Source organism: Myodes glareolus, chromosome 4 (genome assembly GCF_982192425.1).
Source record: "Myodes glareolus chromosome 4, mMyoGla1.1, whole genome shotgun sequence".
NCBI lineage: Eukaryota > Metazoa > Chordata > Mammalia > Rodentia > Cricetidae > Myodes > Myodes glareolus.
Window position 1 is genome coordinate 30,515,279 of NC_142029.1, and position 13,911 is coordinate 30,529,189.

The 13,911-nt window shown below is 46.6% G+C and overlaps 1 protein-coding gene across 3 annotated transcripts in view; it reads right to left on the reverse strand.

Annotated features, from left to right (window-relative positions):
• The window catches only part of Myzap (myocardial zonula adherens protein), a 90,156-nt gene that overhangs the window by 30,519 nt on the left and 45,726 nt on the right, over positions 1-13,911 (reverse strand). For 2 of the 3 annotated variants that reach the window (XM_048423262.3, XM_048423261.3), the window contains exon 10: positions 13,169-13,274. In XM_048423262.3, coding sequence (XP_048279219.2) covers positions 13,169-13,274 — 106 coding nt within the window. Of the gene's footprint in view, positions 1-3,060; positions 5,640-13,168; positions 13,275-13,911 lie in introns of those variants that run through there. The other variant, XM_048423263.3, reaches the window with a different exon arrangement.

Consider the following 13,911-nt stretch of genomic DNA (forward strand, 5'->3'; position numbering starts at 1 on the left):
TGTGTAACAGCCAGAGCGACTGTCCTGGAACTAGCTCTTGTAGACCAGGCTGGCTTGAACACACAGAGATCCACCTGCCTTTGCCTCCCGAGTGCTGGGATTAAAGGGGTGCACCACCACTGCCTGGCCCTAGTTTAGAAGTTTTTGTGGTATTGTCATACCATCATATTTTCAAGTTTGATTTGGCTTGGTTTATTTGCAATGCTGAAGATTGAACCCAGGGCCTTGAGTACCAAGTCATTCTGTCACTAAGCTACATCTCTACCCTTTTAAGTTACAAATTTAAACTTTATTTTCTTTGATAAAGGAAAAGTCATCATAAAAACAAAAAAAAACCAATAAACCTTCGCCTCCTTTTCGATATAATAGTGCACAGAGCAGGTTGACAAGCATCCTGCACTAACACAGCCCGGAAAAACGGCTTCACAAGGATGAAGAGGGGGGGTGCATCACCTCATGGGAGGGGATGAATCAAGGCCCCAACCAAATGAAACTGAAAATTGCTAAATGAAGCTCTGAGTGGAGAAAATGAAAAATCAATGGTGGCCAAGAGGAGAAAGGCACATCCTTCATCTTCATGGGGCTTGAGTAGGCAGTGGAAATCCACTTTCAATTAATGTGTCTTGTGGCATGCAGCCAGGCTGGGTACGAACAGGGTGCATGTTTTAATCAATTTTTTCTATTAAGTTTGAAGTAATATATAACAATAGAACTATGCTAGTCAAAAGGATCAGATGAAATGGGCTTCTGAGCTAAGATAATCTTATTTGGTTTGATTTCTACCTTAGATTGATGAGAACTCAACTTCTCAGAGTAAAACAGCGTGCAGATACTCCTGGGTACCTAAGGATAACTTAGATGTCAGGGAAGAATGAATACATTGGCTTCCCGATGCCAACACATCTACTGGGGAGAAAGGAAGATTTGTTCTGGGTATCAGGCCTTGGAAGGCTTAGTTTGAGATGCTCACAATCAACTCTAAGTGGGTATCACCCCAAGCAAGGAACCAAGGTTCAAGATGCTGGCAAGAACTGGCTGAGATCTCAGTCACAGCCTTTCTAACGCTGAGACACAGGTTCTTTTGACCCACATCCTGCTGTTCTGGGATTCATCTGCTACCATCCACCTGACGACCATACCTTAGCATTGTGGCAGTGACCTGGGGATAAATGGTAGGTTGGAAAAGAATGGTGTTGTGGAATTTGCCCTTACAAAGGACCTGTTGGGGCTGTCCAGTGCCTACATATGAGTGTGTGTATTGCCCACGTTATTTATATGATGTATGTGTGTCAGTGCACATGCACACATGTGTACATGCAGAGGTTGATACCAGAAGTCTTCCTCACTGACCCTGGATCTCACCAATTAAGCTTGGCTGGCTGGCCAGCAAGTTCAAGGGCCCTTCCTGTGTCTGCTTGGTGTTGCCACACCCAGCTTTTCGTCAGTGCTGGAGATCTGAACTTGGCTCCTCATTCTTTCATGGCAAGCACTTGTCAACTGAGCCATCCTCCCGTCGTCCCCACCCATTTTATTTTCTGAGACAGGGTCTCAGTGGCCCGGGCTAGCTGAGGATGACCTTGAACTTCAGATTCTCCTGTCTCCATATACCATGTTCTGGGATTGCAGGCCACAGTATTTGCCACCATACCCAGAAGGGGCCCCGATTCTTTAAACCACCCACTTTTAGCTCCCTAGGGAGGTAAGTGGGATGGAGAAGGAAAGCAATGACCTGCTTGTGTGTCTCTGAGCGTGCAGAGGGACAACCCCAGAGGCTGATGGGACTATCTGGGAAGAAGGCTGACTCAGAGCAAGGTTATGCTCATCTCTTCACAGCTGCCACACACGGATGCTTAAAAACGGTCCTTTCGTATTGCGACTACGAACCTTACCCACCACAGCCAAGCTCTCCTCCCAGCTTTCTTTCTCCCTTTGTCCCTGCTATTAGCCTGGCATCCTAGACACTACTCTGAGGCTCAGGTCCAACCAAGCAGTAGGAGCCACTGGGCAATCTTGAGCAGTAATAACCTTGTTCTTGGCGCGGTGCCCACCACCCACCACAATGGGTCTCAACCCACATTTTCCTGCCTCTTCATTTACCACTCCCTCATCTAATTCAGTCAAACTAGATCCACGCCTCAACTCACCCCATACTTTCTGGTCTTCATATTTTTGGTTTCATTTATTTTATAGCTGATGTGATGTGACCTCTTCCACCCATTCAATTACTGCCTAGAAAAATCTAACCCATCCTGCGGGAGGCTACCAGACACTGCCTCCTCCTTGCAGACTGTCCACCCGCGGGAGAACTGGTTCACATTTGGAGGCACTGTGGTAATGAAGCATGTGGCATGCATGCCACCATCAGTTCACACCTCTGAGACGGGCACTGTCATGACTGGTTTTATTTTACTGAAAAGGAACCAGAATCTTGGAAAGGATAAGGACTTTGTGGCTTTGTAAAGACAAATCCTCGTCAGAAGCAGAAGTAGGGGCAAGGCCAGATTTCATTTCCTCAGAGTACAGGCTATGACTCTCCAGCTTCTGTGCTCCCAGAAACAATCCTTTCAAAATATCATATTCACAACACCTCAGCTTTAGGGCTATTTTGACCATTTCAAAGGACCATGGCTTAGAACCGGGAATGTCACTCAGCACACTCTCCCTCACCCTCGGAAGAATTTAAAGGTCATCCAGAGAGTCCCTCGAGAGCAGGGGCTCACGTCCATGTTTGCACCTGCTTATACAGGAGGTCGTTCTTACGGGCTCACTGATGACGTCTGCAGAAAGAGCTACCAGCAGGCTGCACTGGCTCTCCTCCTTCCCACACCAACCGCGAAGTCTAAAGACTGGGCTTCCCTACAGACTCTGGTGGAGGAGCAGGACAAGAATGTTCAAAGACAATAGCACAGGGGGAAGGAACTCCAGCTTGGCAAACATGACATGAAAAATAAGATCAGTGGGTAATGATATTGAAAAACAAGCTTCTCATAGGCCAGAAAGAGACAGAGTGAGCCCTGACCACACCAGAGACACAAAAAATAAATTCCAGATGGCTTAGTCTTTATTTGTCCAAAAATAACATTTATTGAGCACCTACTGGATACCAGTGACCATTCTAGATAATAGGAATACACTCAAGAATGAAATAGGCCAAAGCCCCTGCCCTCACAGAGCTTCCATTCTATAAGAGGGAGAGAGACAAAAACAAAACAAGCAAAACAACAACAACAACAATGGCAGGTGAGCTAAGGGAAGACACACCAAATACAGTGTAAGCGCCATAGACAAAAGAGAGGGGGAAACAGACATGTTGGTTTCAATAAAAGATAAAGATGACAAACCAAACTTTAATACTGTTACAGAAAAATGACAAACAAGACATATAATACAGTGGGAAAATTGATAACTGTAACCCTCAGAAAAAAAAAAACCTCAATATTTGTACAAGAGATGCCACAAACAAATACCACTGACCTGCAGGTGAGAACATCACAAGTACTTTTCAATAAATTATCCATGCCAGCAACACAGAGAATTCATACAAATTATCAGGAGGGAAGATAAAGGAATTGATTTAAAAACTCAATGAAGGACATGCGCATTAATTCACAGAGGCCAGCCATATTGCCTCCCATTCCAGTGAGTGTTCACCAGGCCGACAAAGATGATGGATTAAATACAGTGTGACCTGCTTTTGCTCTTGGGATGGTTTTTCTAGAATACACAGGGATGGAAAGCTGCCCCAACTGTGTTCGTTGTGATGCCTCTAAAAATTTCATATTTTAGTCAAAGTGTTAAGATTTTAGTTAAAATAAGAAAGTGACTACTCTATGTTCACCACAGAATTCGAAACGACAACGTTTTCACTGGCTATAAAGAAATCCTACCTCAAGGTGAGCAGCATCTCCTTTGGGTGGGGTGGAGAGTGGGTAGGGGACAGGTAAGCCTTAGCAGTCCAGGCAAAGGGACCAAATAAGAGCCGGGGCTAGAGGGTGACCAAAGGTTTGAACACGAGCTGGGTTTGGTAGCAATTTAAGTCAAGTTGACATCATACCAATCTAGGTAGAAAGACAGAGCACTAAGACACAGGATTGTAAACTGAAGCAAGGGACCCAGATCAAAGAAGATTAGTCTACAACCAGGGTCAGGACAGGCGGAGCAAGCAGCATTCAGGACATCTCACCATCTGCTCCACAGAACAAGACATCTCTGGCTTCCAGGCACTGACCACAGCTCAGACAGACAAAAGTATTCTCCACCACACTAGAAGAAAGATTCACCCAGCATGCACCTTCTCTGAAGGCTCCTCCCTTAGATCCCGCTATTCCACCTCCTGAGACTGGGTAATGACTCGGTCCAGAAGAAATGCCGGAGACTGGATTCCATGCCCTAGGAATGACGCAGGTAAGTGACCTCCTAGGGTCACCAGGGAATGGGCGACTTTTGACTCTGACTCCAGCTCTCCCCAATCCCCTACAGGGTACGTGGGGCCCAGCTTGAAATAGGTCCCCACCCCCAGGTTCACGTCACTGAGAGATCATTTCAGGTGCGGACTTGTCTCGTCTGCTCCCTTCCCTTCCATGCCACCCTAAGCTGGGACTGACAAGGGCACCAATACGAAAGGACAAGGGCAACCCCCCCCCCCCAACACACTTTCCTATAAAAAGCTCCTAGAAATGCCAAGGTCAGAGGGATACCCACCCCGTCACTACAGTCTACCGGCTTACGTATGCTAACATCGTCGCCAACTAAAACTGCCACCATAGCATCCGCTAGCTCCCAGCAACCCTTGCTGTGTTGACGAAATAACAGCACACCGGCTGTGAACAATGGCCTCTATGAAGATAAACCACGAAGCCTGCATCACTCATCTCACTCCCGTACATCTTAGCGAGGCACGTTTCTCTTTTCACCAGCAATCCCCCGCCTTTCCTGATGTTGGTTGAACCACGTCTATTCAGGAAAGACGGCCAGAAGGATAGAAGCAAACCGAACTTTCCTTAAACGAGAGGCGACATTAACTGACAATGACCGTAGACAATAATTTAGAAAGGACACTCAGAGGGCCCCCTCCAAATATGAGGGTCGCCATATACAAATATGAACAGACTACCAGGACATCTGGCCGAATCTGCGTTTTCAGGAGTGTGATCCAGTGAGGCGCGCCTCCTTCCCAGAGCGCTGCTGACAGCTTTGCCTCGCTTCCCTTCTCCTTAGTGGACGTCTTCTGCGGATGCTCCACCTGGCACTTTCTGAATTATTTTTAATAGTCTTTTTCAGTGCAGTTCTTGCTTTGATGTCTAGAAACCCAAGTTTCTAAAAAAAAAATATCCTGTGGATCTCTGAGGTCTCTTTGATCTGCAGTTTGAGGTTGTATGTGTTGAGGCTACTGCCTGAGAGTGTTTTCACAGAGGAGGGTCCCACAGGGTCGTGGTTTCCTTTGCATAGCGTATCTTCCCTGCTTGCTCTGGGCCTCAGCACAGATAAACACCACCTCTTCCCCGCAGAGTGTACAAGTATTCTTCTAATCACACCCAGTAAGATGCGATCACCTCTGCTTCTACCCAGAGCAGGCTAGCATCTTATCATCGTCCAAAGAGCCGGAGACTAAGTGTGGAGAAGAGCTCGTGCGACATGATCTGGGGACAGTTCAATTGAGTGGGTTAGGGTCGAGGGTTCAGGGCCATGGCTCCTCCCCTGACCCCCAAGGATCTAATTACCAGCTATGGGAAGTACTGAGGACACAGGGTACTTCCCCAAAGCACATCTCAACACATAGCTGAACCATGTAAAACAGAAGATCTTTGAGATAGAGAAAATTCAACTGTTCTACTCAAGCACCTGATGAGGGACATGGCTCAGTTAGCAGAGTGCTTGCCTAGGATGCATGGGACCCTGGGTTCAATCCCTAGCAATATATAGACTAGGCATGGTGACACACACATGTAATCCCAGAACTTGGGAGGTGAAAATAGGAGGATCTGAAGATTAGGGTCATCCTTGGGTACATAGTGAGTTTGAGGCTAGCCTGGACAACATGAGACCCTACCCCACCTCAAAGAAATGAAGAAGTAGTTTGATGGCTAAGCTAGAGAGTGGCAAACAGAACAGAAAAGAAGAAAAGCATGCTCAAAGATTCAACGTGGTTCCCAAGACTCCAGCGGAGAAGAAGGCCAGCCCTGAGTATGTGGGAAACCATAAAGCAGAGACTTCAGTCACTTACCTCCACTGTGGGACTGCATCACAAGAAACCATTTACTGAAAGCAGTGATATTAGTGGTAGCTAGCAGTCATTAGATAGTTTCTGTGTTGTTCCAATGAATAAGTGATATACATATATAATCTCAATTAACTTGTGCCCACAAAAACCTCTCAGGCAGACATTCTTATTAATTCTATTTTACAGAAAGGGAAATGAATAAATTTTCAAAGACCCACAACTGATACACACAGGTCCACCTGACTCTAAAGTCCGAGTCTATGGGTATCTTCCGGGCCACTATTCATACCAAGTCCATGAAGATGACTGGCTGAAGGAGGTGTGTGTGGACTCAGGACCTGCAGGGGTTCGGTTCAGAAGCCTTATATGGACAGAAGGGAAACCACTTTGCCAACTGACGGAAGAGCCAAGAACTCACGCTTCAGTCTCAGACAAGTCATTCCCTAGCTGCCCCCGCCCGAGGGACTTTGCCTCCCCAAGGTCATGGCACTGCCTCTCTGCAGAAGTCTGAGGTGAAGAGGTGGCAACTACAAACACGCCCTGTTCTGGCTTTCGTGTGAAAGGCAGGCCCGGCTAATAAAGCCACCGCATTTGGCTATTCACTGAAGGGCTGAAGTAAAAGACAGAAAGCCACCCTCTAAACCAACGTGGGGACAGTCCATGAACACAGATCGGGAGAGCTCACACACACCACACACACCACACCACACACACACACACACACACACACACACACACACACACAGGGCAAGCCCACATGCACCCATATTCTCTGTTTTCTGCCCCACAACTGACCTCACCCTTCACTGGCAAAGCCTTCCAGGCAGGTTCACACACAACCCACAGGCCTCGTGGACATGGACAACGGCTACGAATGTGGCTCAAACACAAAACCACAAATGTACTTAATACAGGATAAGATTTTCGGTCATCTTCCCTCTCTTCCTCCCTCCCTCCCTTCCTCCTTCCCTCCCTCCTTTCTTTCTTCCTGGTTCTTGAACACACACTTTGTAGATGGCAAGGCTGTGCTGTCAAAATGTGGGACACACCTATGAGTCTGGATGGATTCTGGGCACCCCTGGGCATTCCTACACTGTGGGGGCCAACAGCCACTACTACACATTAGCATGCTACCAAAGGATTCTTCTAGGACCCAGAACCTAGGGTTAGCAGGAAGAGATGGCCCACTTTTTAAATTCCCTGCTCTTGTCCCTGGTTGCTATTCCCCAGGCTTTTCTTCTGTGACTGCCCTTCCGGAGGGTCACTGCCAGCTTTCCACCTTGGGTACAGGAGCTTCTAAGGTAGCCTGGCCAGACAGTGTGACAGCATGAAGCTGTACAAGGAAATCAGTCTGCTGTGTGTCAGACACACCACACACACTCAAAAGACCCCAACACCCAACCTGTTCCCACCAACACCTGCCAACTTTGGGGGTCTAAGGCTCCCCAGGTGATTCTAGCCACGCAGAGAAGCAGAAAAGGGAACATCTTTTCTATCTTCGCACTTTAACCAAACAGCTATGTTAGGGGGTAGGGAGGTGGCTCAGTGGATAAGGTGTTTGGGGCACAAGTATAAGGACCTGAGTTAGAATCCCAGCCTTCCCATAGAAAGTAGGGTGGGTGTGGTGGCCTCCCGTAATCCTAATGACCGGGAAGTGGAGACAGGGGCTGCCCGGGTCAAGCTGACCAGCTGTGTCGGTGAGTTCTGGGGTCAGTGGCAGACCCTGCTCAGTAAATACAGTGAAGGGTGGTCCAGAAAGACACACGATGTCAACCCTGGCCTCCATATGCACGTATGTGATCATATGCAGGCAGGCACACATATATACAGAGACCAAAAGAAAGTCATCATAAAAGAGGGTGAGCAACAAAATGAAAAGCTGCTTAAGAGTCAACCTGGAAAGCAGTTAAGGAGCACACGGTTGGCCTTTACTACACAGTACAAGACCTTACTGCTCCACACAGTGGGAGCCAAAAGACAGCACCAGAAGCTGGGACAATCACTTTTATCGAAATCACTGCTGTGAAAAGTGATATTCATGTCAGGAAGGGGTGGTGCACATCTTTAATTCCAGCACTTGGGAGGCAGAGGCTGTCGAATCTCGAATCTCAAGTTCAAGGCCAGCCTGCTCTACACAAGCAGAGAGTTCCAGGACAACAGAGGAATTCTGTCTCAAAAAACAGCAACAACAAAACAAACAAACAAAAAGATATTCTACTGAGGTAGGGAAATTATATTGCTTAACACAAAAGGTCTTTAAGAAACTCGGGAGTGAGAACTGAATGTTTGGGGCTGATAAAGAAGCCCACACTGACGCTTTTTTTAAAGCTGTAGTTGCCAAAGTAGGACCAAAAATTGACAGGAGACATCACCAAGGAGTCCCAACCTTGGAGAAGGAGAAGCTGTGGCACAGACAAGCTTTGGGACGTCAAGGGAAAGAGGGAAAGCATCCCTGGCAGGAGCTGCACCATCAGGCTGCTTCTCCCTCTGGGTACCAGGTGTTGACAGATAAAAATACACTCCTCCACTGAAGTGGGAATTCAGCATTCCACGGTGACTAATTCAGTACGTAGTTTTCGAAATGAGGCCCAAGTGACCTGGGGTGACTGAGTTATGACTTTGTTGATTTTGTGACCGTGAAACTAGAGTCCTCAGAAAAAGCCACACCTATGCCAAAGGTTGACCAAGCTGGATGACTGACAGAGGGTTTGCTGGTTGTGGGGAGTAGGAATGTTGCAGATCCAGAGCCAAATTATCTTAGGCTGTTATTAATTGCCCAGCTGAGTCTGACCTAATAGCCATGTGACGACTAGGTAAGACCTTCTGAGATATATTAACTTAACCAATCATTAGCTTTCAACAACCCCACAGCTAAGGATGTCAACAAATACCACCCGAGACCTGCCTGCCCGAGGCTCCTAACAATGTACTTGAAAAGTGCCTTGATTTACGATTTCTTTTTCTTCTGTAACTGTAAAGACTTTACAGAACAGCTAACCACATTGGGACATGGCGTTTGGGGTAGCCTGAATGAATGCATCCAGGTACAGTCACTCACAGCTGGCTCCGGAGTGAACCGTCCCTTACTTCATTTGAGGTGAGAGCTATGGTTTTTTGTGTGGACTTTCTTTACACAACAACAAAACCGAGATCACAGTAACAGACAAAGAGAGAGAGAGAGAGAGAGAGAGAGAGAGAGAGAGAGAGAGAGAGTCTTTTATCTAAAGAACATGGCAGAGCTAGTGAGATGGCTCTGTGGACAAAGGCACTCGCTGTACAAGCCTCGTGACCTGGGTTTGAGCCCTGGGACTCATTTAAAAGTGGAAGGAGGTACTGACTCTATACAGTCATCCTCAGACCTCTACATGTGCCTATACACACACACACACACACACACACACACACACACACACACACACGTATGTACATATGCATACACACAAATAAGAAAAAATAAAGAACAGCAGATTTCCATGAACTGTCCCTGCAGATCACACGGGGCCCAGGAGCAACACTAGCAAGCTCCAGGGTCACTTTCTCACTTTGGATGGGGTGCACCTGTGATCTGGGCTAACTATTTCCTCTGAGCAGCCAGTATCTTAAATGTTGCCTGTGTTCTGACTCTACACTTCCCTCATTGAGAGCGCCACCCAGTGGCTCTGGCCTGGCCTTGCACCAGAATAACACCCCCCCGCCCCTTTCTAAGACCCCAGTCAGCCCAAGCACCTTGACCATGTCCTCTTCAGGCTCTCCACCCCGCCCCTCCAACTCCTGTCTCCTTTCCAGCCTGGTGGCTCCTCTGAACACGCTCACTTGTCCACGACACTCTTCCACACTTTTAACTTTAAACAACATAAGTGCCCACAATAATTAAGATTTTTTTTTTAAAAAAAATATTCTTTCTCTGTAGGCGTGACCACTGTGCGCTGGACAAACTTGATTATTTTTACTTCCTGATTTAAAGATCTTAAATTCAAAATACAGACTTAAAAAAAAAATCTCCTTTCGCTGTTAAAGCCCAGGCAGCTGGTAGGCGGCATCAGTGCGGCTCACCGAGCACTCCTGACGGGGCCTGCTGGTTCACTGCATAGACGGCTCTCTCACGACTCAATGCAAGAAGTTTGCGTGGGAAATGTGAAATAAAATGTGGGCTATCAATCTTTGCACACGTCCCTGTTTAAACACACACCCACACGTGCAGGTCCAGCCCTCTATATCCATGGGATTCATACCACAGATTCAACCACCTTCAGATTAAAAATAGTTAAAGAAATAAAATTCCATCTGTGCTGAAAATGTACAGATTTCTCTCCTCATTGTTATCCTCTAAAAACGGCAGAGAGAGGCAGCAACTTACACTGTATTCAGTATTGTAAGTAATCTAGAATGATTTCAAACACACAGAAGGGAAAGTGGGGAGGTGGCTCAGCAGTTATCAGCACTTGCTGCGGCTCAGAACCACACGTACCTCCAGCTCCAGGGGATCTGACGCCCTCTGCCGGATGAAACAAGCAGTGAACTCATACAGCATAAACACAAACACACGCACAATCACATACACAAACACACACATTATAAGTAAATCTTTTTTAAAAAATACACAGGAGGACTTCAGCTATAGTATACATACACACGGCCACTTTATATATGAGACATGAGTATCCAAATGAGACATGAGTATCCAAAAATGTTGGGATCCTTGAAATATTCTAGAACAAAATTCCTCAGATACTGAGATACTGAGAGCCAAACTGTGTGTGTCCATGTTCTTTCACTCCCTTTCATTAAGAATATACTCTGTAATATGATATAAAACCCAGATTCTGAACTTATCTGAAAGTGCCTTTAAAAAAACTCTCCAACTTTGGTGTTAGTCACAATGCCTGACAGACAAAGATTTACCTGATCCAAAAGCCAATCAACCCAAGGCTTACTCAGAGCCTCTCTAGTACTGCACATGAACAATACACACCCCTGCTGTGCGGAAAGAGAAATGGTAGCCCCAGTGAGAACTATGCAAATTAAGACACCACCCTGTCTCCAGCTTTAAAAGAGGGAAATTCGGACGTGGAGAAGGCAGAGAAGGTGTGCTCTGATAGCCAAGGTCCATCAAGATGACAGACGCCTTCCCTTGGCAAACACACTTCTGCCCATGCTGGGGTGGGGTGGGATGGGATCTCGCCCGTCACTGTTCTGATGGTCCCACAGGAGTGCATGAGTTCGAGAAGGTGCAGCTTGGCTCCTCCCCAGCTTCTGCTGGCCCACACAATTGCGTGCGAGCCATACGAGACTCCACTTGGTATGACTGACTTCTCATTTGGAGACAAGATTTTATCTGCTGTGGCTGTTTATTCTAGACCTAATAAAACAGAGTGTCCCTCCCACCCTCATAATTCCCTGAACACCTGGCATCTTCTAGACTGCTAAAGTAGATACACTTTTAATTTTATCTGTCATGTATAAATTTACTGAAAACAGCTACACTTTAAATATTAATGATTCATTCAAAAATTGTCATAGAGCTGGGGAGACCTCAGTTGGTCATGTGCTTTCTTACAAGTATGAGGATCAGAATTCAACCCCAGAACCTATGGAAAGGTTAGTATGGTGATACAGGCTAGGTATGGTGATACAGGCTAGGTGTGGTGATACAGGCTAGCTATGGTGATGTAGGCTAGGTGTGGTGATACAGGCTATGGTGATACAGGCTAGCTATGGTGATACAGGCTAGTTATGGTGATACAGGCTAGCTATGGTGATACAGGCTAGCTATGGTGGTGCAGGCTATGTGTAGTGGTACGGGCTGGATGTGGTGGTACACACTTGCAACCCCAGCCCTGGGGAAGTGGAGACAGGAGGACGCCTGGGGCTTACTGGCCAGCCAGAATGGCCTAATTGGCAAGCTTCAGGCCAGTAAGAGACCCTGTCTCCAGAAATAAGGTGAATGGTGCCTGAGACAAAACAGTAAAGTTGTCTCCTGATCTTCACACACATGCACACACACATGCAACATGCATGTACATGAGCACACGCATACACAGGCATACATAAAATGTACACATATTTTAAAGTAGTGATTATTGTAAGTAAAAGAGCTTTTCCTGTTTTCTTCTGTCAACCAAACTTTTATTTCATTTGACTTTATTCTTCAAGTTAAAGAATTCGACCCTAGATATTCTTAGAACCCTTACTTATATATTCTTATAACAATTTCTGTTATTTTCCTATCAGATTTTTCTATCCAACTTTTTTCTGCTATTTTTTAAAAAATTAAGTAAGAAACACCCACAATACCAGTGTGGCCAGCTTTAACCACACACAGATTTTCGTTTACCAAGTATCACAAGAAAGGGAGGCAGAGCAGGATAAGCCAAGGCAAAATCATTTCCTTTTCTTCTTAGAGAACTACATGTTCACTCTACCTGATTTTCTTCTCATTTAGAAAACAGAGAGGATAAACCTCTGACTTTATCTAAACATCTAACTTTTCGTATGACACAGGAGAGAAAGGATGGAGGAGAAACAAGACTGAGGACACAGGGAGCAGAGCATCCTGAGAACAGAACGAAAGAGGCAGAACCACAGGAGGACACCCAGGAGCAGAGACAGGGCACAGCAGTGGTGCAGGAGATGAGGGTGGGTTCGGGAGATGCACAGAAACCTAAGCTGAGGTCAGCTCTGTCACTTTTGTCCCCTAAACTACAGGCCTCTCCTGTGGTGCCACCATCCTTGGAGAGTATATGCACTGTGAACTGCACTTGGCCAACACTTCAGTCTAGAGAAAAGCCTCCTTAGAAAGGAACAATCATTGGTCCACACAGCACACAAGGGGAGCTGTCCCTTTAGAGTGTGATGACAGTGGCCTGGGCAGTCACGTGTGAGCTGGAGGGGTATCTTTTCCCCGCCACAGGAAGCTGTCCTGGGTCCCAGGCTTCTGTGAGAGCTTACCTCCTCAACCATCTGCTTGACTTTCTTCTGCTGGCAATGCACCATGTCATCCAGGTGTCTGATCCGCTCGCGGAGGCTGGCTGATGCCTCCTCCAGCTGCTGGTACCTAAGGGAAAAAAGAAGCTCTGAGCCCTGACTCAGAACAGCCATGGAGACAGAGAACGCCACAGCACTGTAGCAGCATTGCAAGAACATTAACTCAAACTCAAGGGATCAGCTTAGAATCAATATCAGCCCAGAAAGAGCACAGACATCTTTCAGGTCCCCTCCTCAAGTTTCACTTTGTATAATGATACATCTGTACTTCCTGGGGGCAGAATGAGTTTTTTCTTCACTGATAGGCATGAAAGGATTTCTGCTTGGGGTTAATACAGACTGGGATATGCAATCACTGACCTTAATTAGGGGAGTCTAAGAACCCAGTAAAGCCCCTGAAATCAAGGGTGGAGTCCAGGAAAGCCTGAAGCCAGTACTGCTGTGCCCATCACTTACTGAAGAAACAAGGCACACGTGGAAAGCCCTTCGCTGCATCACTGTCCTGCACCACAGAACATTTCTAAGCTTTTTCAGAGACATTATTCTGTCTTTGCTTGGCTCAAACCAACCAAAAGGAGCTGGCAGATGACTGTGTTCTGTGTGTCATGAGAGCAGAACCCTGGAAGGATGTTCAGGGTCTCCGCCCCATTTCAGAGCAACACCAGGTCCCTCATTAGCACCAAAGTAGAAACTAGGAAGGACCCCTG